This window comes from Cucurbita pepo, chromosome 1, assembly GCF_057944985.1.
Source record: "Cucurbita pepo subsp. pepo isolate OVF chromosome 1, ASM5794498v1, whole genome shotgun sequence".
Classification (NCBI taxonomy): Eukaryota; Viridiplantae; Streptophyta; class Magnoliopsida; order Cucurbitales; family Cucurbitaceae; genus Cucurbita; species Cucurbita pepo.
Genome location: NC_141798.1, coordinates 11,344,646 through 11,368,163, shown reverse-complemented (window position 1 = coordinate 11,368,163; position 23,518 = coordinate 11,344,646). Strand labels below are relative to the sequence as shown.

The 23,518-nt window shown below is 34.7% G+C and overlaps 1 protein-coding gene, 1 long non-coding RNA gene and 1 pseudogene across 3 annotated transcripts; 2 read left to right on the top strand and 1 right to left on the bottom strand.

Annotated features, from left to right (window-relative positions):
• Nucleotides 1-3,087: 3,087 nt before the first annotated feature.
• LOC111811047 (NADH dehydrogenase [ubiquinone] 1 beta subcomplex subunit 7) lies at nt 3,088-12,291 on the bottom strand. The gene is made up of 2 exons (XM_023697817.2): nt 11,890-12,291; nt 3,088-3,334 (listed from the first exon to the last, which is right to left on the bottom strand). Exon 1 carries the CDS (start codon nt 12,195-12,197, stop codon nt 11,907-11,909), a length of 291 nt encoding a protein of 96 aa, XP_023553585.1. The 5' UTR covers nt 12,198-12,291; the 3' UTR covers nt 3,088-3,334; nt 11,890-11,906.
• A 2,382-nt stretch (nt 12,292-14,673) lies between these two features.
• Nucleotides 14,674-16,206, top strand: LOC111811662 (uncharacterized). Of its 2 annotated transcripts, XR_002817583.2 has the most exons (3): nt 14,674-14,809; nt 14,884-15,188; nt 15,987-16,206. It is a non-coding gene; the product is annotated as an uncharacterized LOC111811662 (long non-coding RNA). The 2 variants fall into 2 exon arrangements; XR_002817582.2 differs by having other exon boundaries at nt 14,674-15,188.
• A 5,809-nt stretch (nt 16,207-22,015) lies between these two features.
• On the top strand, nt 22,016-23,116 carry LOC111795291 (lignin-forming anionic peroxidase-like; annotated as a pseudogene).
• The last annotated feature ends 402 nt before the right edge of the window (nt 23,117-23,518 follow it).

Genomic DNA, 23,518 nt, shown 5'->3' with positions numbered 1-23,518 from the left:
TATCATCGAACACCATATGATCTTGCACATGTTTCCCTTCTAAACATTGCATATACACATCATAAAATTCAGATTTTTCAACTTTGTACAATTCAATCATGTGTTTAAAACCAAGAATTTTTGCAGTAAGGGAAGAAAATAAAGCATACCTTCTTGATAATGCATCTGCGACCACATTATCCTTCCCCTTTTTGTAATGGATTACATAAGGAAACGTCTCAATGAATTCCACCCATTTAGCATGTCTCCTATTTAGCTTTGTTTGGCTTTTGAGGTGCTTCAAACTTTCATGGTCCGTATGAATAACAAACTCTTTTGGCCACAAATAATGTTGCCAAACTTGCAAAGCCCTCACAAGTGCATATAACTCTTTGTCATAAGTCGGATAGTTGAGTTGTGCTCCATTAAGCTTTTCACTAAAGAACATGATTGGCCTTTTTTCCTGCATTAAAACAGCCCCTATGCCTATCCCACTTGCATCACATTCAATTTCAAAAGATTTATCAAAGTTAGGTAAAGCAAGACAAGGTGCATTGGTTAATTTATCTTTCTGTTCATTGAATGCATTCTCTTGTTTTTCCTTTCATTCAAATTTCACATGCTTTTTAACAAGTTCATTCAATGGTGATGCTATACTACTAAAATCCTTAATGAATCTCCTATAGAAACTAGCCAAACCATGAAAAGATCTTACCTCGGTTGCATTTGTGGGTGTTGGCCATTCTCTAATAGCTTTTACCTTTTCTTCATCAACTTGTACTCCCTTCTTTCCAACTAAGAACCCTAGGAAGTTGACTTGGTCTAGACAAAAACTGCACTTTTTGAAGTTGGCATAAAGCTTCTCTTCTCTAAGTATAAACAAAATTTTCTTAACGTGCAAAATATGATCATTCAAGCTTTTTGAGTAAACAAGGATATCATCAAAGTATACAACAACAAATTTTCCAATATAGTCTCTCAAAACATGATTCATTAGCCTCATAAAAGTACTTGGTGCATTTGTAAGGCCAAATGGCATAACGAGCCACTCATAAAGCCCAAACTTTGTTTTGAAAGCCGTTTTCCACTCATCTCCCACATTCATTCGAATTTGATGATAACCACTTTTAAGATCTATTTTTGAAAACAGATTAGCACCATATAATTCATCCAACATGTCATCCAATCTAGGAATAGGGTGTCGATAATTTACCGTGATCTTGTTGATGGCTCGACAATCAACACACATCCTCCACGTGCCATCTTTCTTGGGTACCAAAATCACAGGAACTGAACAAGGACTCATGCTTTCTCTAACATATCCTTTATCCATGAGTTCTTCCACTTGTCTCTGAATCTCCTTAGTCTCGGTGGGATTGGTCCTATAGGCAGCCATATTTGGAAGAGTTGCCCCAGGTACGAAGTCAATTTGGTGTTCAATCCCTCTTAGAGGGGGTAACCCCGTACATGCATCTTCATGTGGAAATATGTCATTGAATTCCTGCAAAAGAGACTTAAAAGCACTTGGCAAAGCATCATCAGTTTTTGGTTCCATTGCTAAACATATTCCTTTGCACATAAGTATAAATTTTGGTTCTTGGGCTAACATATTCCTCAGTTTTCCCATTCTTATAACCAAACTCACATTTTCTCTCTTTTCTTCAAAATCATTTTTTTTTTCTCTCTTGGTTTTCACTCATCCTTTGCCCTCACTTTGTCCTGAAATATTATAAGTTATACATGAAACGATTATGCTATGTCCTGGATCTTTTCGTGAAATCAATGTTGTATGATGCATAAAGCCTCTATATGTTATTCTACACACTGTGTAAGAAATGTTCACTCCAGGTTTATGAGATACTATTAAGGTGCATATATTATTCATGAAATTTATATTTACTTAAAGAACAAACGTATGGTCTATATCATACATATATGTCATGATTTAAAACTATGTGGACATCATGGATGTTGTATGTCACATGCATTAAAATACTTCTCTCTTATGATTAGTATGGACAAGTACAGTAGGATATTATATACACCATAATATTATGTGTGTTCCTTTCCCTCTGCGGTTTTTTGCAATGTGAGTGTACACTAGCCACAGGCCAAGTTTATAGGATACGTATACGTGTCTGCCTGTGGTCCATGTGCGCTTGCATGAGCCATGTGTAGAGAAGTACTTTACATCCAATTCTACCTAGACTGTAAAGTAGAGACCAAAGGCATGATGTTTTATGAAAGAATAGATCTCATCATTATTGCATGCTACTTTTTCCGGGTAAAGGTAGGTGCCACATTTTACTTTTTTCAGGTAAAGGTGAAGAACAGTAGTACGCATGACAACATCGCTATGAAGGCCATAGAAGAGAAGTTGGTTTAGTTGCATTCATATTTGGTTTTGTAGCACTTGGTTAGATCAAGACATTAATTAAGTTAATGTTATCTATTTTTCTGCTATGTTATTGATAATATATTGTTTCAAATGAATTTATTATGAATGTTTAAGTCCTTGACACGATGTTTATGAAATGTTTTATATTTTGATAGAAAAAGTCATTAGAATGCATGAGTTTCTTAAAGGGTTGATCATGTTTGCTATAATGTTATGATTATGTTCAAGCCTACCATAGTTAAGCATGTATAGAACCGCTAACGTGTCCGCACGTCTCATGAAAAATTCATAACGAAAGTACTATAAGTATTTTTAATGTGATGCTTCATGTATGTCATGTAGATAAAAATAATATTTAATTTACAAACTGATATAAAATCAAACTATTTATTCAATACAATTAAATATATCACGGACTCCAAAGCTTTCAAGATCTACATTAAAAATCTAGACTCTGATCCTACGTTCCAAATCCGGACTTCTTAAACTTAACCCTAAAAAAATTCTCTTAAATCTCTTAAATCTAGACTACCTAAACCCCCATTTTAAGCCCCTAAGCTTAAGATGTTGAACCTGGACCCTAAAAAATTTAAAACATAATCAATTAAATAAAGTTTCAGGGGAAGAAAAATGTGAAAATGTGAACCCCTCCAATCTCATTTCAGATTATCGACCTGAGTAGGATCAGGTGCTAAGGCTAATACCTCGACTAAAAGCTTCAAAATTTGAGACATCAGACTAAATCCACAAAGCAAAATGATATTCAAGATTCAATACACATCAACATGATGATATTTTAACAAAGAAATCAAAGGATCAAGTTTACACGTTTTTTTGGTAAGGGATAACTTTATTCCAAATGCTCAACAGATTTAATGTTTGGAAAGATGATATTCGAAACTAATTGCTGGCGTCGGAAAATAGTGAACCTGACACGTCTCAGCAGTTTACGGCTTCCTGTCAGATTTACGTGAAACGGTTAATAGGTAACTCCACATGATGCATGCAAAATAAATCAAGAAATTTTGAATTTTCACATTAATGCAAAAATCCAAGCCCATTTTCTCTAAGCAACAAAGTTGAAAGATCAACTTCTAATCTTATGATCTTCAATGTGCTCGATAAATCAAGGTACATAAAACCATTCGAAATAATTGTAAAATGAATTCCTAGAAGAATAGTCGACTAGAATCAACATGTCAGACATACGGGTCTCATCAAGAGAAGTGGTGATACACCTCTGAAGAATTTAATATAACCTTTGAATCACTGTAGTGAAATAGACAAAAGCTACAAAATTCCTCTTGTTTTTTTTTTTTTTTTTTTAACTTAAGCATAATATAACTGGTTAAAACATATTTTCAATGTTGCACCCCAAATATGGAGCAAAACCATCCTAAAGAATATTCTTCTCCAATCATAACAAATTCATGTTTCCACCCTCCGTGGTTTTCAACAAAGAGATTCAACAGTAACATTTTAAGAAAAGCATCCCTTCAAACAACTCAAATGGAAGGTCAGGTAATGAAGCAGGGAAAACCCACGCTGCTGAGAACCTCAACCAAGGAAATTACTTCCATACCTCAAGACTCTTGAATCACTTATTTAGCAATTACATATTTTACACAACAGCCTAATCCAAATATAAGAAAGCAAGGGCAACCACAAACACCTAAAGAGAACATAGATTGAATTATCCACACAAAATAATTGACATATGGATAAATCTCATGATTTTCCCAACTACATAAATACCATAGGCAATAAAAATAGTTTTGGTTGTGAAATCAGAAACTACATAAAGATTTATAAAAAAAATTGTTAAATGCCTAAAAAAAAAATTATTATAAGCAACTAGCTTTTACCAAGTCATACGGAAGAATAACGTAGAGAGGTCTACAAAATAGAAGGGCCAAAACAAAGGAACAAATGAAAAGGAATACAAGGATAAAAAATAATCAAAATCATTAGATGAGCATGTCCAAAGAGAGACATGGAATGCACCTACTCCAAACAGTCTCTCGACTTCTTATATTTTTAAAAGCTCTCCTACTTCTCTCAAGTCCAGTGTCTCATGAGATGCAAAATAATAATAATAATAATAAATAAATAAATAAATAATAATAACTTTAAATTAATAAAATAAAAAATCAAAGCCGGTTGCTTAAAACTAACACATTCTGAATGTGGGGTCAACAAGCACTTCTCCAACATATCCTTTACAAACCAACAGGAGGAGCTAAACTAACTCTACATGTCCCACATACTGTTCAAGACCCAGTACAATGCCTAAACAAATGATCTAAATCCTTGCCATAAATCTGCACAGAACCATACCACTAGGGACCCAAGACCAAGAAGATTTTCGGACAAAGTCCACAATGTTTGACATACCAAGGAAATAGACATTCAGACAACTTGATCTTTGGAATTCTAGCCAACCAATCAGATTGAAAGAAGGGTGGGGGCAAGGTAAATGGGATGTGAAATTTAGTGAAAAGGAGACTTAAGAAGAAACGTCGAAGACTCAAGACCCACCTACATGAGTCTAATGTTCATAACACGAGACATATAGCTTGTAACACAAAAAGTTAAAGACAATTCTTCAAACACAGCATCTCAAAGAGGCACTCTAAAATCAAAATCAAAATGAAGGAGGAAATCATCCATAGCACTAATTGAACCACAAATCTTTCCACAGCGGAATGCAAGCCCCATTAACCACCAAGAATTTGAATTCATTAATAAAACAAGGTAAGCAATGGTGATTTTCTAAGGACTTCTAAATGTGCATCTGGATCCCACAGGAATGACCAGCCTAGAAACAGACACATTTACATGCAACAATCATGTGCCACAAAGACTCTGGCTCTAAGAAGCAAAATATACAACTTTCATTACAATATCCAAATCTATAAAGTAACAGAAATGACTATTTATAACCACCTTGAAATAACTCATTGTCAATTGAAAGGTTGTAACTCTCATGCCCATCAATATCATTATGGCCACCAGCAAAACTATAACCTAAAACATTGAAAATAATGTTTTAACATTGAAAAATACAATGAAACCTCACTAAGTCCGAGAGTTAATATGTTAACCAGTCAACCAAAAGTTTGTAACCTATCTGAAAGTAATTAAAGCTTTTCTTGAAGTGGTTTGCAATAGATTCGGGTACTATTTCCATAAATGAAACTTGATTTGTTTTTAATGAAGCATGAGTTGCAATTGAGTTCACTAAATGCAACTCTATTTTGTCATCAGGAACAGCAAGTAGGGTACAACTCCATCATCCACCTTAAAGTCCTTGTGACATGATTAAGACGTCTTATTTCGTATCAAGTTTCATGTAACGATTTATCTAAACTGTCTCTCTCATGGAACTCGCTACATACTTTCCACAAACATCTTCATACACTCCCAGTTGTCTTGGAAAAAGGCCAAAGAAAAACTATCTGGTCCACGAGCTTAGTTTCTATCCAACCCAAAAACCACCTTTTTAACTTCCTCTAAAGAGAAAAGTGCCTTGAGCAAAACTCTGTCCTCAAAGGAAATAGGGCACCAGTCCACCCTCTTTCACCAACTGGCGAGGCCTAACGAGCAAGCCATACAAAAAGGAGATGTATGAAAAACCTTTTCTCATGAAAAAAAAAAACAAAGAGGAAGCTCCTCAATTGTCTCTTTACAACTATAAGAGCAGGTAGTACGAAAGTTAAATGCCTAAAAACAACCAGTCCAAATGCCATCGGGAAAATCACATCCCCAAAGGATCTCTCTTGAGCGTTTTTTTAAGGTTGTTACTGAATCCTCAATACTTTTTTTTTTTGAGACAATTTATTGAATCCTTTATTTAAATAATTAAATTATAAAAATATACTATTACAGTGAGATGGGAGAAGTGGAGTAAAAATGCAAACTTCTTGATGAGAAACATGCCCTTTGGGAAAATGAATAGGATACAAGCACTTGTTAATTTACATTTACAAACAAATTCTCAAACGTAGCACTTGTTGAGCAGCACAACATTTAGTTGGAGGAAATAGGAATGTATAAAAGCATGTTTGAAGTGTAAGAGATGAAATGAAACAGTACCAAATAAGGTCAAAAGCAAAGAGGGAAGAGAGTAATGCCCTCCCAAACTATGATGCTTATTGACTTAAAGGAGGATGCGATGAAGAAGATAAAGGAGGATGTGATGAAAGTGGTTGGGGGTTAAAAATGTGGAACATCTAGAAAGAAAATAACCATGAGTTGCAATGTGTTAAGGAAGAAGAGAAAGAGCTAGTTCCATCTCTGAATGTCAATCTTGATCAAAAGCAAAGCCACCATGGCGAAGTGGGGCTTTGCATAAATTTGTTTGTCCACATTCGACTAAACTTGTTAATGATAGAAATAGATTGAAAAAGCTTGAGCAATCAACCATTTTATAGAACTAAGAGGGGAGGATAGAACAATACAATTCATCACATGTCGTATTTATCAAGCAGCATTATTCACTTAAAGAAGTTTTCATTTGATCCTAGAAGTATTATTCGCTTAAAGAAGTTTTCATGTGATGCTAGAAGTTGTGGGGCAATTTGGTCTCAGTCTGATATCTCCTTCTTACTATGAGGCTAGAGTAACCTATTTGGAAAAGAAAGTAGAACTCACAAATGATCTATTAACTAGCCATGAGGTTGAAAGGAAAAAAATGGTTGTTCATTGATCAGATGAGTCAGAACTAATTGGAAGGACAAAACTCTAATAACCTTTTTAGTTTATCTTTCTGCTGAAACAATTTTTGAAATCCATTGATGCATCTTCCAACATCAATTTCGATGAAAATAGATTTGAAGCTTAGATGCCATGGCATGGTGGAGAAAATTGGAGAAGAAAATGTAATCTGCATTGCTATAGATCTCAACCGAGCTAGAAAATATTTAAAAGCAAAACGGCCCCATTTATTTATGTAGTGGAAGCAATGTGTCGTTCATTATTCAGATTTAATTATGGAAGATGTTGGAAAGGACCAAAGGTGTCTTACAAGAGTTGTGGCACTTAGTAGTCCTATTTATCACCACATGTATGTGCTAAACAAGATGAGAGAGTTCCACAAATCACAGTAGATTGATAAGACGAACTACTACCTGTTTTGTGACCTCATCTTACACTAGCAAATATTCATAGCAAATATAGACAAGTTGTAGATGGGCAAAGGAACCAAAGGGTAAGAAAGCAGCTGACACTGTTTTGATATCATCTTTTAGATACTCAGTTGTGCATAGTTTAAAGACACCAAGACCCTTAACTTTTGTTTTAAGGCTTGTTGACGGTGACAAACCTACTATGGTTTATACTTTTTCTCCTTTTTAAAGCTTCCCTATTCTGTTCGCAATAATTTAGAGAAGCTTGGGAGGTACCAAACTTGTAGAAAGAAATATCCAATGAGCTCCCTTCTTTTCTCACTTGGTACACTTTTTCTTATGTTCGGAAGGAAACATACATTTTGGATGATAAATGGATGGGGGGATTGAGCACTTTGCATTACATTTCCTCGTTTGTATTATTTGACATCTACATAAACTATTTTGTGGTTGACGTCGTTCAATCTATGAGCTCTCCTTTTTTATCACTTGGTTTCTAGCGTTCATTGTCCAATAAGAAAACGATGAATGACATGGCTCTCTTATCATTGATTGGAGAGTTTGGATTTTTGCCTTTGGAGACTGATCCTAGAAGGGGTTTGTCTAGTGAGTATGTTTTCTTATCTTCATAGAAGGGAAAATTTCCAAAAGCAAATGCATCTTCTTGGCCTTGGATCACGGTGTTCCAAATGTTCCAACTAGACCTATTACACGATCCAAGGCCAAGAAGATTCAACGAGCATTCATTCTTCATCTAGAAAATTGGATAAGCTCGGTTCAACCTTTATTTCATGTGTTACAAGCTGATTCGATTGAGGAAGAAACATTTGGAGCATCGAAAGTGAATGCACAATTGAAGTGGAGCATGGAGTTGCTACACTTGATTGATAATTTATTCGCAAACTTTATTTATTATTTTCCATAACTTCTTGTAGTGGGCAAAAGGGTAGGAAGTTACTCATCAAAAGGCCTTTAACTTCTTTTTTAGTGGGCACTTGAAGGGTAATGGGGAGTAACTTACCAATCATGGCCACTAACGTCTTTTAGCGAACATTTTTAGAGTTGGAAGTTTCTTTTGTGGAGAGACTATAAACAGCCACAAATTAGTAGGTAAAAACCAAATTTTTTATGAATGAAATTAAGCTCTCAAATTGAGATTTTCACCCTTAGAAATTTAAGCATCTTTGTCATTTCTAAGTTTCATGCTATTCTTGTGGTAGATTGCATTCGAGTCATTCAATCAAGTCTTGATCAAGTTCGATTGTGGAGCGACTCAATTTAGAACAAGGTTCCAAATCTTGCTTCTAGATTTTTGATCTTAAGAGGTAATCTAATTCTAGCCTTATCTCTTCGTTGATCCGAATTTTGTATAAGAAGGTGTTAATTTCTTTAATTCAAGGGTTTTAGCTTCAACAAAAGCTTGGATCGTCAGGCTGAGGATTAGGGTTGCCTTATCAAAGCATGTTAAATTGGCTTGGTTGCCTTATCAAAGCATGTTAAATTGGCTTCTATCAAGTTTTCTTCTTTGATCAAATTATCATTCTGTTACATTCTTTGTCAGAAGGCAAAGGAAAGCTTAGATCATATCTAAGAAATTGCAACTTTTCTCAATCTATATTGAGTATTTTTATTGTTGAACTGTTTGGCCTTTAGGAGGCCAGAGATTACAGGGAGATGATTGAAAAGTTCCTTCTTCATTTGCCTTTTTGAGAGGAATGGAGGTTTTTGTGGCAAGCCAACGTGTGATTTATTATGGGTTATGTGAGGACGAAAGGAACAATAGAATCTTTAGAGTGGAGAGAGGCCCTTGTGATTTCTAATCCCTAGATAAGTTCAATGTTTCTCATTCGGGGTTGATGATGAAGTCTTTTTGTAACTATTTGTTAGGGTCACACATTTTGAATCCTTTCCTTTAGCAAATCTTTCTTTTGCACACTTGTTTTTTAGGAAACCTTTGTATTCTTTCATTTTTTCCTCAGAGAAAGTTTGATTCTTCATTAGAAAAGAATAAAGGTTTTAATGATAATGAGGTCAAGTAAGAATGGTTGATTGAAAAGCTTGAAAAAGAAAACAATGAAGATGAACTTGATAAATCATCCAATGCTCCTACCCAAAAAAGATATCTCCATTTTTTGTACTTCTAAAGCAATGACAACAAGCTCTCATAAGTTAGTTTTCGGTGTACCACTCCAAAAGAACGTCGCTAAAATAAGCAATAGGTCTTTTATTTTGTATAAAAACAACCTCATGTCTTGTGCCTCAAGCAACCATTTCAACAAAGTTATAAATAAAAACACGTGCATTTATTCGAGGAATATTGCCATTTGATAATTCAAATGCCATGTAGTTAGCACTTCATTAGTGCTTCTAGCAAATGTAAGAATCAGCCTTTTGACTTTGTCTCCACCTCCCTCTTTTCTTCTTCTTTTCCCATCTCTTCAGCCTCCCACTCTTCTTTTTCTAACTCTTCCTCCTCCTCCTCCTCTCCCCCTTTTCTTCTTTATTTGATTCCTCTTCATTTGTGAGTGAAAAGAAGTGCTTTATTGAACATGCTCGCTTAAGATATCACTCAAGCAATTGACATATGCCTTACATAACCTCTTGCTATGTGCAATCACATGAGTGTACCCTGAGTACACTGTCTGAGAACTTAAAAAAAAATGTCATTCTTCAATTTTCAATGTGGATACATTGCTCTTATTTGTTTTACGCTCTTTTAGCAAGAAAATGTGTAACTCTTTATTTCTAATGTTGGGGTTCTCTTGGGCTTTTTTCATCATTTCTTAATAAAGAAAACATGAGAAGCAATTTTTTTTTTTTTTAAGAATATGGATCAAAGGAATAGTAAAGAAGCTTTCGATCAATGCTGTACAATCCCTCAAACTAAATATTTGGTTGGAAAGGAATAATAGATCATTTATTGAGGTTTTTTTTGGCATTGATTGTAGACTGGAGGTGGTACAATGTTGCAAAGAAAATCGTTCATTTCGGGTTTCTTCAGAAAGAGAGTTCTGTTGTTATTCTTTCTCTATACTATAATAAATTCAAGATGGGAAAGTTTTTCCTAGAGGGACTGGGTCTGGGTTGGAAGTTGTCTATTTGGAGATAATTTTTGCAGAAACTGCTATGATGCAATCTTTTCTTAAACATTGTGCAATGGGGGTTGTTTTTTACTATTTGTAACTTTCTACTACATCATAAAAATTTAGTTTCATATGAAGCTTCATCACTAAAATTTTAGAGTTCCCAAATCAAGAAATAAGTAGTGAAGATTAAAAAAGTAGACAAGTAAATTTGATAATCTCCTATTTGATATAACAAGCACTCTTTCAACCCGTCTGAGGGAGGAATTCTTAGAAATTTCCTAATACACAATAAGAACAAGCACTGTGAGCATAGATTAAATAATGGGAAAGCTTGTGTGGCCGCTGTGATAAATGATAATGATCCTTTTACCGTTGAAAAATAGACTCACATAAGTTGTAACTTTGGAGCATCGTTTGCACTTAGGATGGTGAAAGTTTCTAATTTAAAATGGTAGAATATTATGCTTGTGGGGGATGTGAATCATTTATAATTTTCTTTTAACTATCCTAGAAAACAGAATTTCCTACAGCACAACCTTACACAATATACTACTATAAGACCTTAGAAATTTGAACAAATGCAGCATAGTAGTAGAACTAAAAGAGAACATACCCTCTCACAATAAGAAGTTCCAAGTGAACTTTGAGAGTTTTGAGGCAGACCATAAGAAATGATGAATGGACCTGTCTCAAGTAGTCAATCGAGTAGGTTCATTTCATAAAGCACAAGTGAATACAAAAAGACCCCACTATAGGTCCTTGGTCTTTTAGAGAAAGATTTATGATGTGACCAATTGTTTCCACCAATTAGGAGTTTCTATTTTCATTGACAAAGGTGGGGAAATAACTGGTTCCCTAAGTAGTTCCCGAGCACCCGAGGTTGGGAAATAATGATCTTATTATTTTACTCGACTTTAGGTAGCCCAGAAGAACAGCTCTTCCTTTATAAAAATTCCCAAATTTTTTCATTTCTCCAATTCTGGCGTATATTGCACACATATTGCTACGTGTAAGTCATACTAGAATTTCATAAACGCCTTCATCCATAAGTTTATGCGTTTTCTTATCCGTTCCAACATAAATCAAGGTGAAAAATATATTCTAATCATGCTATAGGGGTCAATCCACGATCCGGTGTCAGCTCAGAAAGATCATAGCCCTAATATGAAAGGAGAAAAAGAAAACATAGAACTTTGAACACTCGAACCAAGATCATGAGAAATCGATGACACGGTAAGAATAACAAGAAATCAATAGAATCGATAACGTTTAAGAAGATTAGAGAGCAAGAGAAACGAACCTGATTAAGGAATGACGTCATACATTGGCAGTCTTGGGAATGAGAGGAATACCCTTCTTGAATTTGGCCTCCTCCTCACGGATCTTCTGCATCTGAAGCATCCTCTCCATAACGAGCTCATATTCACATTTCTCGTAGGAATGGCGCTCGTTTTCGCATTTCCATGGGAGGTAGAACTCGGATTGGCGGCACTTATTAAGAGGGATCAACAAGTGAGCGCACTGGTCTCTATAAGGAATTGGAACCCTAGCCTCCACCATCTCAGCCTGCGTCGCTATCATCTTCTTCGAGGATCCCTGGACTTCCATATCGATCTGATTTCTTCGGCTGTCGTCTCCGGTTCGTGAGCTTGACTGTGAATATCTCAGTTGAAGAACAGACTCATGATAATCGCCATGTATAGGCCTGTCATACGAATACGGGCCGGACTTTAAAAGGGCCGCAGGTTTTCTCTTTATTTATTTTTATTTTTTTCTTACGATTCTAATTATTTAATAATTTTTTCATATCAAAATTTCTATTTTTTAATTTGTAATTTCTTAGCACACGTATTTCTTTGGAGTTATTTCATACATTTATAGTCTATATAGTACTTTAATTACTACATGTAACGTTTCATAATTATTACGCAATTTTTTAAAATTTTTATAATTAATTTTTCAAAGAAATTGGCATGATTGATAACTCAATTCTTTCTTCTTTTTTCTTTACCAACGTTTTTATATTTTTTTATAATTTATGCCCTCTTTTTTAATCATTATGTAACAAGTTATTTTGAAAAATATAGTATTCTCCAAAACACATATATATTTTTTTTATAATCTTCCCTAACCACATTTATATTCACTGTTTCATATTTATTAAAGTATTTGTTCTACTTTTGACAGCAATGGGCAAATATAAAATTGTGCAAATAGGAGAGGCTAATCGAGTAACTAAGACTTTAAGGTAGTAACTTCCATGACAACGAGGAGTACCTCCCGTCATGACCTTGACACGCCTTTACCTTTACATGATTTTTTTTTTTTTTTTTTTTTTTTTTTTTTTTTTTTTTTTTTGAAAGACTGAATAAAGAACCCAAACCATTTAAAATTAGTCAACTCTTATACACGCACGCAGATGAATAATTGCTATAAGTAAAAATTATAAGATAATGGTACAATCCTCATACACGTAAGAGTGGTTGTCACAAGGTCAGATCATAAAAGAGATGGTACAATTCTCATATCATAAAAGAGATGGTACAATTCTCATGCACACGTCTAAATAATTGACCAATGGCCATAACATACCATACAACACATCTCATGCCTAAAATAGGTAATTATTGCAATTCTCATACATAAAAATAAGTAATTGTCTTACCTTGTAGTATATTCTCATGCACACATAGGTAATTATTACACTTCTCATTCACAAACAAAAATTTATCTTAAGTTTTCATGCATACAAAGGTCTGGTTGAGGACACTTAGTGTTCCCTTATGATTTACATATGTATCATATTTCACTCTTAATTATAGACTAATATCTTGTATTGTTGAGGATACTCATCATTCGATTACGGTTAACCATATGTATTATATTTAACCTTTGATTATAGGCTAATATATTGTATCCAATTACTGCTCTTTCCATTTCTTTTGTAATCTACTTGATTCGGTAAATGATTACAAATAGAAAACTTTCACCATTCTTTTTGTGGAAACTTTCACCATTCTTTTTGTGGGGTGGTTTGAGCAAATATTTTCATGGTATCAGAACCCGTTCGATTTAGCAACCCCGATCCTTTATTCTCAATGGCTTCTGAACCTCTTCTCATCTTCTTCTTTTCAACACTCTAATCCATACGATCACTATCAAGCTTTCTTCCTCCAATTATCTTCTTTGGAAAAGTCAATTTCTCCCTCTCCTTAAGAGTTAAGATATGTTGGGCTACGATGATGAGACTTTGGTTTCACCATCTCGTTTCGAACCAGAAATCTCCTCAACACTCAACACCAAATATTTGACGTGGAAAGCAGTTGATCAACGATTTTTTTCTCTCTTTCTCTCCTCTCTCACTAAGAAATCCATTGTTGTCGTCGTTGGTCTTTCCACTGTTTGTGATGTTTGGTTCGCATTGAAGACTATGTTCAGCCATCATTCAAAAGCTTGTGAACTAAGACTCAAGGATGACTTGCCGCTGATAAAATATGACACCTAATATGTTGCTGAGTATGCGGCCCATACCTTCAAAACAATATGTGGCCAACTTCATATCATTAGCCAACCCATTGAGAAATTGATAAAGTGTATTGGTTGGTTTGTGGACTCGGCATTGATTTTTTCAACTTTTTTTATTGCTCAGGTGGCTCTCACCCCTCTCTCATGTTTTGCAGATTTAACCTCTAAAGTTGAAAGTTTTGAGTTAATTCAGCACTCCCTTAAGCCTTTTGACTCCATTCCTGCAACATTCGCAACCACTAATCGTAGTCACACCCATGGAAACCATCCTGCTCCCGTAGCAACCAGCGAGATCATTCTCATTCCCACGATAACAACTCTTCCAACTAAGGACGAACCCATTCGGGTCAGGGTCGTCGGTTACCTCGTTGCCAAATATGTCGCGCTGAGGGCCATTAGGTTGATCGTTACCAACGGTATGCTCGGACTGACTCTACTCATGCTGAAAGAGCTGTACAGCTGGCAATAAGTGAGGAGAGAGAAAGGCCAACTGTATTACTCTTTTATGGTTAAAAAAAAAAGAAAAAGAAAAAGAAAAGAAAGGTCGGCCGGAAGGAAAAGAGAAAAGAAGAAAGAAAAAAAAAGAAAGAAGAAGAAGACAGAGGAGAGGGTGGAGCGGAGGAGACGAACGATGGAGCTTGAAGCGCTTGTCAGCAACGGTGGGCCGAACAGTTGGGGAAGGGAGAACGCCGACGGTAAGTCCTAGTGGTGTGATTTTTGTTGTTCCTTTCCAAAACCCTAATACATTTTACTAGAACGGTGTACCTAGGTTATTGTCGAGGGAAGTTGGTGAGTCCTTGTGAAGAAGAAGGCATGGGGTGCTGAGAGGAAAGAAAGATCAAGAAGAAGGTGGGAAGAAGAGGCCGAAAATTGAGGGGGCACGACCTGACCCGACCCGACCCACCTATACAGAATCGAAACCCGATTTTTCTCATTTCACACCATTTGATTCGTCTTTATTCAGATTTAGGTACTTGACTCACACATTCCATAACGCGTTATTATAGGAAAATTTCAAGCTTAGTCAAGGGGACACTTGAAGACTCGATAAAGTTTTAGGAAGTCTACGATCAGGTAAGTAACCATCTAGAGCAAATTTTTAAGTAATTGCTTGTAGGAGTCGGTTTGGATTTGTGGCCAAACAATTTAGTACCGTATTTAGGAATGGATAAAGTTAGTTCATGGATGTGGTACTTCAATAATGTGTGTGGTTGTACTTTGATTGCCGTTATGGTTATATAGTTTCGTTGGCTTGAATGTGAAATTTCGTATAGGCGTATGGGATGGTATGTTTTTTATGTTGAGCTAGATGGTTATTACGTGACTTAGCATGGCGACGTGTTGTTGCCGTGGTTCTTTGTTAGGCATTAGGTGTGGGACTTGGGTAGCCCATTGTTACACTTTGTGAGTTGGATCATTTATTAGGTGCTAGTTATCATAAGTTATGAAGCACATAGATGATAGTGTACCGTTTTCGTAATCACCCACAAGGGGTTGAGGGTAATCATAGTATATTACTGTGGTAACACGTAAGAGGTGCTTAGTGGGACGAGCCATGGCCTTTTACTAATCCAGCCGAGCGGCATAGTGACAGGTAGTTACTGTTCCTAAGACAGGTAGTTTTACTAATCTGAGTCGATAAGGGCGTAAGACAGGTAGTGATTGACCCGGCCTAGCGAGGCACAGTGGCAGGTAGTTACTGATCTTAGGAACAGTTAGATGTTGCCAGGCACCACTAGGTCTCTGACTAGTGACTATTCAAGCGCAAAACTTAGGATCCCGTGAATAGGGCTAAATTCGACAAGAGCTTACGAGCAAGTTGCTTACTGAGTATTGTTTATATACTCATTCTGTGTTGTTTCTATTTTTCAGGAGAAAAGTAGATCTGGGTCGGTGGCGGGGACGTGTGGAGTCGTGCAGCTGTAGAAGGGAGCCCTTAGATTGAATCCTCTTCTCCCATGTCGTTTTGGTTATGATTTTGACGTTTTTTGAAAACCTGCGATATTTTATAACCGTTTCTTTTTACGTGACTTCGCGGATTCTCGTTATGTGTTTTGTAGTATTTTTTTTAAACGTATATCAGGCAACTTTTAACTTTTAGTCCCCTGTTCAAACTAGAAGAAGTATTGAAAAGTTTTTTTTTTCTCTTGAGTCCATATGGCGACCCATGATTTGGTATTTTCGAAGATCGGTCGTTACACATGCTCACCTTGCCGAAGCTTTCAGCACGTCCTATTCTATTGGTGGATTCGAGACTGCTAATTGGTTTTTGGACATTGGGGCTTTGGCCTATATGAAGATCGATTCATCTATTTTGGATCAGTCCAAAAATTACACGGGTAAGGACTCTGTGATCCTAGGAAACGGCGCATCTCTATCCATCGGTCACACTAGTACTCTTTCTCATATTCCAAAGATTCACTCATTAGATGTCTTGGTTGTCCCTCATCTCATTAAAAATATTTTTTTAATTAACGTCTAACTTCCTCTCTTTGTTACATTTACTAATAATCTTTTTACTGGCTCGAATCATAAAAAAGGAAGGGTGTTGTAAACCGGTAGAAGGGATGAAGGGCTATAATCACTGAAGTGCAGCAAATTTGCCTTTATTTCTATTCTTAAAAATAAATATCTACGTGCTTCATATGATTTATGACATGCTTACTTGGGTCATGCGAATTATTATGTTATTTTCTTTTTAAATAATAATAAAAAAAGACATTTCTCTTACGTCTTTAGTGTCTTCTCGTATGTATGTAACGACCCTAAATTTCCACGTACTCAAGGTTGCTACTATAGTCTCATGCTCATCTCTAATGCGGAAATATAACTCTTACATGAATATTATTTATAACTTAAACTTCGAAAAACGCTTAAAACAACTTCTTCTCTGGAAAACACAGCCATGGTCTTACGTGCTTAAATACGAAATACTGAAATTTAGAGAAAATAAAAACAAATACAAAACAGTTTAAAACAATTAAATGAAAAATAACTTATTCTAACTTAAGACTAGAAATTAAAACAATGAAATGAAAAACCACTTATTCTAACTTAAGACTAGAAATTTAAATATGAGTCTACCCTATACACGTGCCATAGTGTCTGCTCGCGATGTCGCCGTCCTCCGTACAAGCACTACAACAAATATTGGATTAGATAGCTCCCGAAAAAGACTATCATAGATACCTTTTATAGCGTTTTTCGTACGTCGTGACAGTCCATATTATTAAAAGTCTGGAACTTTTTATAGCGTTTTTGTATAACTATAATAAATGTTATAATATAGTACCTAAATATTGCTTATATGCAAAGGTATGAAAGTTATAATATGTAAACCTACCTAAAATAAATTATGCTATATTTATCTTATGTAATAACAAATTTATTTAGTAGTTTGAAAGCACCCTTTTTTCTTTTTTTTTTCTTTTTTATTTTTTTATTTTTTTATTTTTTTTAATTTTTCTCAAAAATATAATTTACTTTGCCCTATCACTTCAATTCATAATTGAAATTTAATAATTTACTAATACATTACAAAATAAAGTATTCAACTCGATCTATATAAGAATATCAAACTCGTTACACTGTCACAATTTTCAAATGAGTTCTTCCTCATCCAATACAATATAAATAGAACAAAAACTCATTATCCACAATATGTGATATCTTTGATTTTGATAAAATCAAGTCTACCAATTCTAAAGATATTCGAACCGACATCAATATCTTCTATGTTCCACTCTTTTAGCAATGTCAATTGATAAATTGTTCGTTGTTGCTAGCCAATTAGTGCTTTCTTGCTTCAACAAAAGCTTGATCGTTGGGCCGAGTATTAGAGTTGCCTTATCAATTTGGTATCAAAGCCTAGGTTGCATCTTTGTGGCCGACTCTAGGCAATGTCAATTGATAAAATGTTCGTTGTTGCTTGCTAATTAGTGCTTTCAAAGAATCCTACAACATTATGGAAGCATATATATCAATGATTCGAAGAGAAGTGCAAAAAAGATATATTTATTAGAATAGTATCAAAAGGTTTGACATATGTTGGAGTTTTTTTCTTGTTCCTTTCTTTTTCTAGTTATTTCAAGCTCTTCCTCTATCAAACACCAAAGCAACAAAATCTAAATATCATATAAAAGTAAAAAAAGGATAGAACATTATTGTTCATCTTATATATATAAGCACGTTTCATTTTTTCCCTTCTTCTTGAAGCAGGTTTCTTAAAAACAGAGAATAGAACATTAGTTCAAATACTTGCATTACAGCTTTCAATTAGAATCGAAAGGAGAGGGCATTGTCCACTAAAAGTTTATGAGGAATGCTAGCATTATGTTTTTTGATTCACACATAACTTCTTCCTACAAAAGGTATTATTTTGCTCAAAGAATTTATATGCAGCCCATCAATACACACCTAACTTCTTCCTACTACTTGATACTTGTAGAATATGTAGCCCGTTAACATAAATCATTCCTATCGGTAGAATGTGCTTGAAATAACCTATGAATTAATAAATTTCTCTAAACTTAATTTCTTTGTACTCTTAGACTTATTTTTTTTTTTGGTTTGTAATCTTGGTGTGGTTCCTCAATTTGGGCATGTGTATTGATTGAATAAAAAATAAAGATAGTTTCATGAATTATGTTTTTATTTCGTGGATCTAACTCACAAAACTACATTCAACTTTTTAACACAAGACAACAACCACATCTATCTCACAGAATTCACCCATCTACATTCAAAGAAAAATTCTACCGCTAGGAAAATACACACTTAAAAGTAAAGTACATTACTTAATGAAGGATCAAAAGACCGAACTCACAAAAGAAATTCTTTACAAAGTGAGCCAACAAAGAAGATAAAAGGAAAAAAAAATACCTAACTTCGCTCTATTTTGGATGGTTCAATTTACAGATTTAGAGTGAGGTAGGAAAATAGGGTTTTTCATAAGCAAGGCATCAACGGTAAACTCCATGTATCCTCTCAATGCAGTGAGGTAGGAAAAATTTTGAAGCACCGAAAGAAAGAAGGATGGATCTTGAAGGGAAAATTTTGAAGCATTAAAGAAAGAAGAATGGATTGTTGCGGGAGAGAAAGAAGGCGAGATTTGGTTTTGCCCGAGAGTCTGAGAGAATATGGGTGCCTAGAGGGAGAAGGAGAGAAAAGGAAAGGAAGGCTTTTTATCCCCGTGATTAGGTTTTCAGGGATAACATTAAAAAAGAAAAAAAAAACAAAGAAAAAAAAAACCACCTTTATTTTCTTTCTAATTTATAACATCTTTTAAAAAATGATATACAAAATATCTATAAAAGATGGTATTTGTTGCACTTACTATGGGCTTCCCGCTCATCATCACTAGGGAAGCTACCTATGCTTATGAATCTACAATATGCATGAGGTCCCACTCATCTTCTAACACAACCCTCTAGTCTCATCTCTTTGTTACTCTAGGTAACACATACTCGTGGATATTTATATTAATATCATTTTCATGTTTCTTAGGGTTGTATCCTATGTCGATCTAATGACATGATCAATATGGCACTCATCATCATATAGTAAGCTCAATATGGAAAACATCATCATATTAAGGTAAACATCACGCAATTATCATACTCATCATATTGCCATAAAGTGCATCAAGCATACCAAGTACATCATTCAAATAACATCATTATATCATTATCTAACGTCATCAAGTCATCATATAACATCATCACATCATCATCTAACGTCATCACGTCATCACATAACATTATCACATCATCATATAACAACATCACATCATCATATAACATCACAACATCACACTATCTAACGTCGTCACATCATTATACAACAACAACACATCATCATCTAACGTCATCACATCATCACATAACATAAAACATAAATGACACATGCAAGGGCCACTGGGCACGTGACGTCATACATAAGACAAGTCTTTCGACCGAGCCGATAGTAAGGCCACTTACTTGGTTGGCCTTAGCCGAATTTCTATCTAACTCCAAATTTGCTTGCTTTCCTTCTTCGAATTAGTTCTCACTTATATGGAGTCTTCACCTATTTTGAACATAAATTTATTTGAGTAAAAAAATCAAATTCCACATTTTCATTGTTTTTAAATTGTCTTTGGTATAAATTAAAAATGTACCAATATTATTTCGTGATGCTTCATCATTCAATCCAAGTATAGTTTGTTATAATATCATAATTTCGAGGTATAAATAATAATAATTTCGCAAATCTTCCAAATCATCTTCCATTTTCCTTTTCTCTTGTACACTCTGTTCCTCTCCTCTGTTTTGCTCTTTTAGGTTTACAATTACTTTTGGCCAATTTTAATCCATTCTAGAACTACACAAGACAATAAAAGAAAGAATTTCACATCTCCCATTTTGTACCCAATTATCTTTGACCAATTTTAATCTTACACAATTTTAATGTTGGGCCTGCTTTTCTATAACTAGTAAAATGACAGCAAAAATCTAAATAATTGAAACACGATAAAAAAGATCAGGAAGATCTAATAACTTTTCTATCTCTTTCCTATCTCTTTCTGTTGAATCTGCTTAAACACCTATCTTTCTTCTTCTCTAGTAAATCTGACTATCTTTTCTGTTCTGTCTTCTTTTTCTAAGAATGGCAACATCTCTCATGGAAATTTACCATTTTTTTTTATTAGAATTATCTCAGAGTTAAGGAGAGATATTTAGGGAAGAAGTTGCATCATATTGGTCGAGATATAGTATCAGTTACAATTTTATTATTACTTATTTATTTATTTATTCTATTTTATTTTATTTTATACTATTTATTTATTCTATTTTATTTTATTTTATACTATTTATGTATTCTATTTTATTTTATTTTGTACTGTTAGTACCTGTCAACTAATGAAAAGTCATATATTGCCTGGTTCCCACCATGAATATAGTTGGTACTATGTGTTAAATCTTATTCATTGTGATATTTGAGGTTCTTCCCCCTTAAAATCCAATTCGAGTTTTCTTTACCTGTTATTTTTATTGATGATTTTTCTTTACTCTGATTTCTTTGATATTTTTCTTCAATTTTAAAATCTTGTGGAAAACCAACCTTCTACTTGTGTCAAAGTTTTTAAAAGCGATGGAGGTGCTTAAAATCAACCCACTTTCTGAATGTGGGGTCAACAAGCACTTCTTCTCACAACATTCCTCGCATTTGATTAAAACTCTCATTTTCATCCCTTTGGTTGTGGTGTTTATTTTTGATTGCGTGATTATATATATACCTAACAAATTTTCTTCTCGTAGGCTTCCTTGTATTTTCATTTTCATAGGTTATAGTCCCTATCATAAAGGGTTTCATTATCTTGATCCCACCACTATTAGGCTATACATCACCCGACACACAATTTAATGAAACTTACTTTCTTGATGTCCGTATCTCCCAAGTTCAACCTCTTTCCTCTCTTCGTATTTCAAACTTCTTGGAACCGCGTCTTTACCATATTGATTCATCCTCCTACCCCTTCTTCACTGGAAATTCCTCGATCCAGCTTCTCTTTTTATAATATTTGTTCTGACCTTGTGGATAAGTGTATGCATGTTGATACTTCTCTTGCAAATTTCTCTTTGCCACTGACTTCTGATCCACCCTCTACGGAACCTATTGTTGATTCCTCTTCTTTTTTGGGCTCTCATCTTATGGTAGAGCTAAAGCTGATAGTTTCAAGACTCGTCATCCAACAAATATTTGATGTTTTGAGCTCATCTAGACTTCTTTAGGCTCTTTTTGCATCCATTGAGTAAAGGGGATTCAAATTCACCGCTAGGAATTATTCCAACCATCGTTTTTCTCACATTCTTTTTCAATATCACCAAATTAAAGGCTTCTTTTCCTTTGAGTAAATGGAAATGGAAATGCCACAAGTAGCTGTTCCCTTGTTCACGTTACTGCTTCTTTGTTTAGCATGCAACGCCCAACTTTTGTCTACCTTTTACGACCAAACTTGTCCCAATGCACTCGCCACAATTAAAACCGTTATTAGGCAAGCAATTTCTCAAGAACGTCGAATGACAGCATCTATCATTCACCTTCATTTCCATGATTGCTTTGTTCAAGGCTGTGATGTATCAATATTACTTGATGATATCCGTCTATGATTGAGGTTATAGAAATTCAGCGCCAAATAGAAATTCTGCTAGAGGTTATAGGGTGATTCACAAGGCCAAGAGTGAAGTTGAGAAGATTCGTCTTGACATTGTATCTTGTGTCGATATTTTTGCTGTGGCTGCCAAAGATGCTTCTTTTACTTGAATATTTCTTCATTTGTATGCATGGTTTATGTTAAAATATTATGAAGTTATTTTACTAATATTGTCATATATCGTTAAAAAAAATTAGGTTGGCCGTCCATCTTGGAAAGTAAAACTTGGAAGAGGAGACTCTACCATTGCAAGCAAAACTCTAGAATGAACTTCCAAATTTTCAAGTGAACCTTGAAAGACTTATCTCAATTTTTGCAAACAAAGGTCTTAGTATAAGAGATATGGTTGCACTATCGAGTAGTTAAATTTAAACTTTTTGAGTACCTCTACTAGACCTTTATTAAGCATTTTCATGTCAACTTTATTACAGGTTCTCATACTATAAGACAAGCCCAATGCTTCTTTTTCAAGAATAGAATATACCATCAAAGTAATAGGATTTGCTAAGATTCACCTAAAAAAATGTCCAACATCATAGGAAAAAAACAATTTGGCACCTCTAGATTTGGTCACACCCAATTCCTTTGATAATAACTATTTCAAAAATCTTATACAAAAGAGGGGTTTGCTAGAAAACGATCAAGTCCTTTTTAATGGAGGATCAACCGATAATATTGTTATAGAATACAACAGAGATCTAACCCCATTCAAATTGACTTTGCCACTACAAAGATCAAAATGGGAGACATTCAGCTTCTAATAGGAATGGTAGGGCAAATAAGAAATATATGTGATGCCGTCAACTAAATTTATTTCTATCACCTAAGGGTGAAATAATTTTAACACCCGAGGGTTATTATGTGACCAAATGATAAGAATCACGGTGTTCCAAATGCTCCAATTGGACCCATTACACGATCCAAGGGCAATAAGATGAAAAAACATTCATTCTTCATCTACAAAATTGGATAGGTTTGGTTCAACCATCATTTCATGTGTTACAAGCTGATTCGATTGAGAAAGAATGATTTGGAGCTTCAGAAGTGAATATTTGCACGATTGAAGTAGCGGATGAAGTTGCAAGCATCATTTCATGAGTGGTTAGAAAATTTTATTTATTATTTTTTTAATTTTATAAAGTTTGTAATGGTCAAACTGACTTCGCCTTTAGTGTAGATTTGAGGGGATCGGGATTAAATCACGGAGACT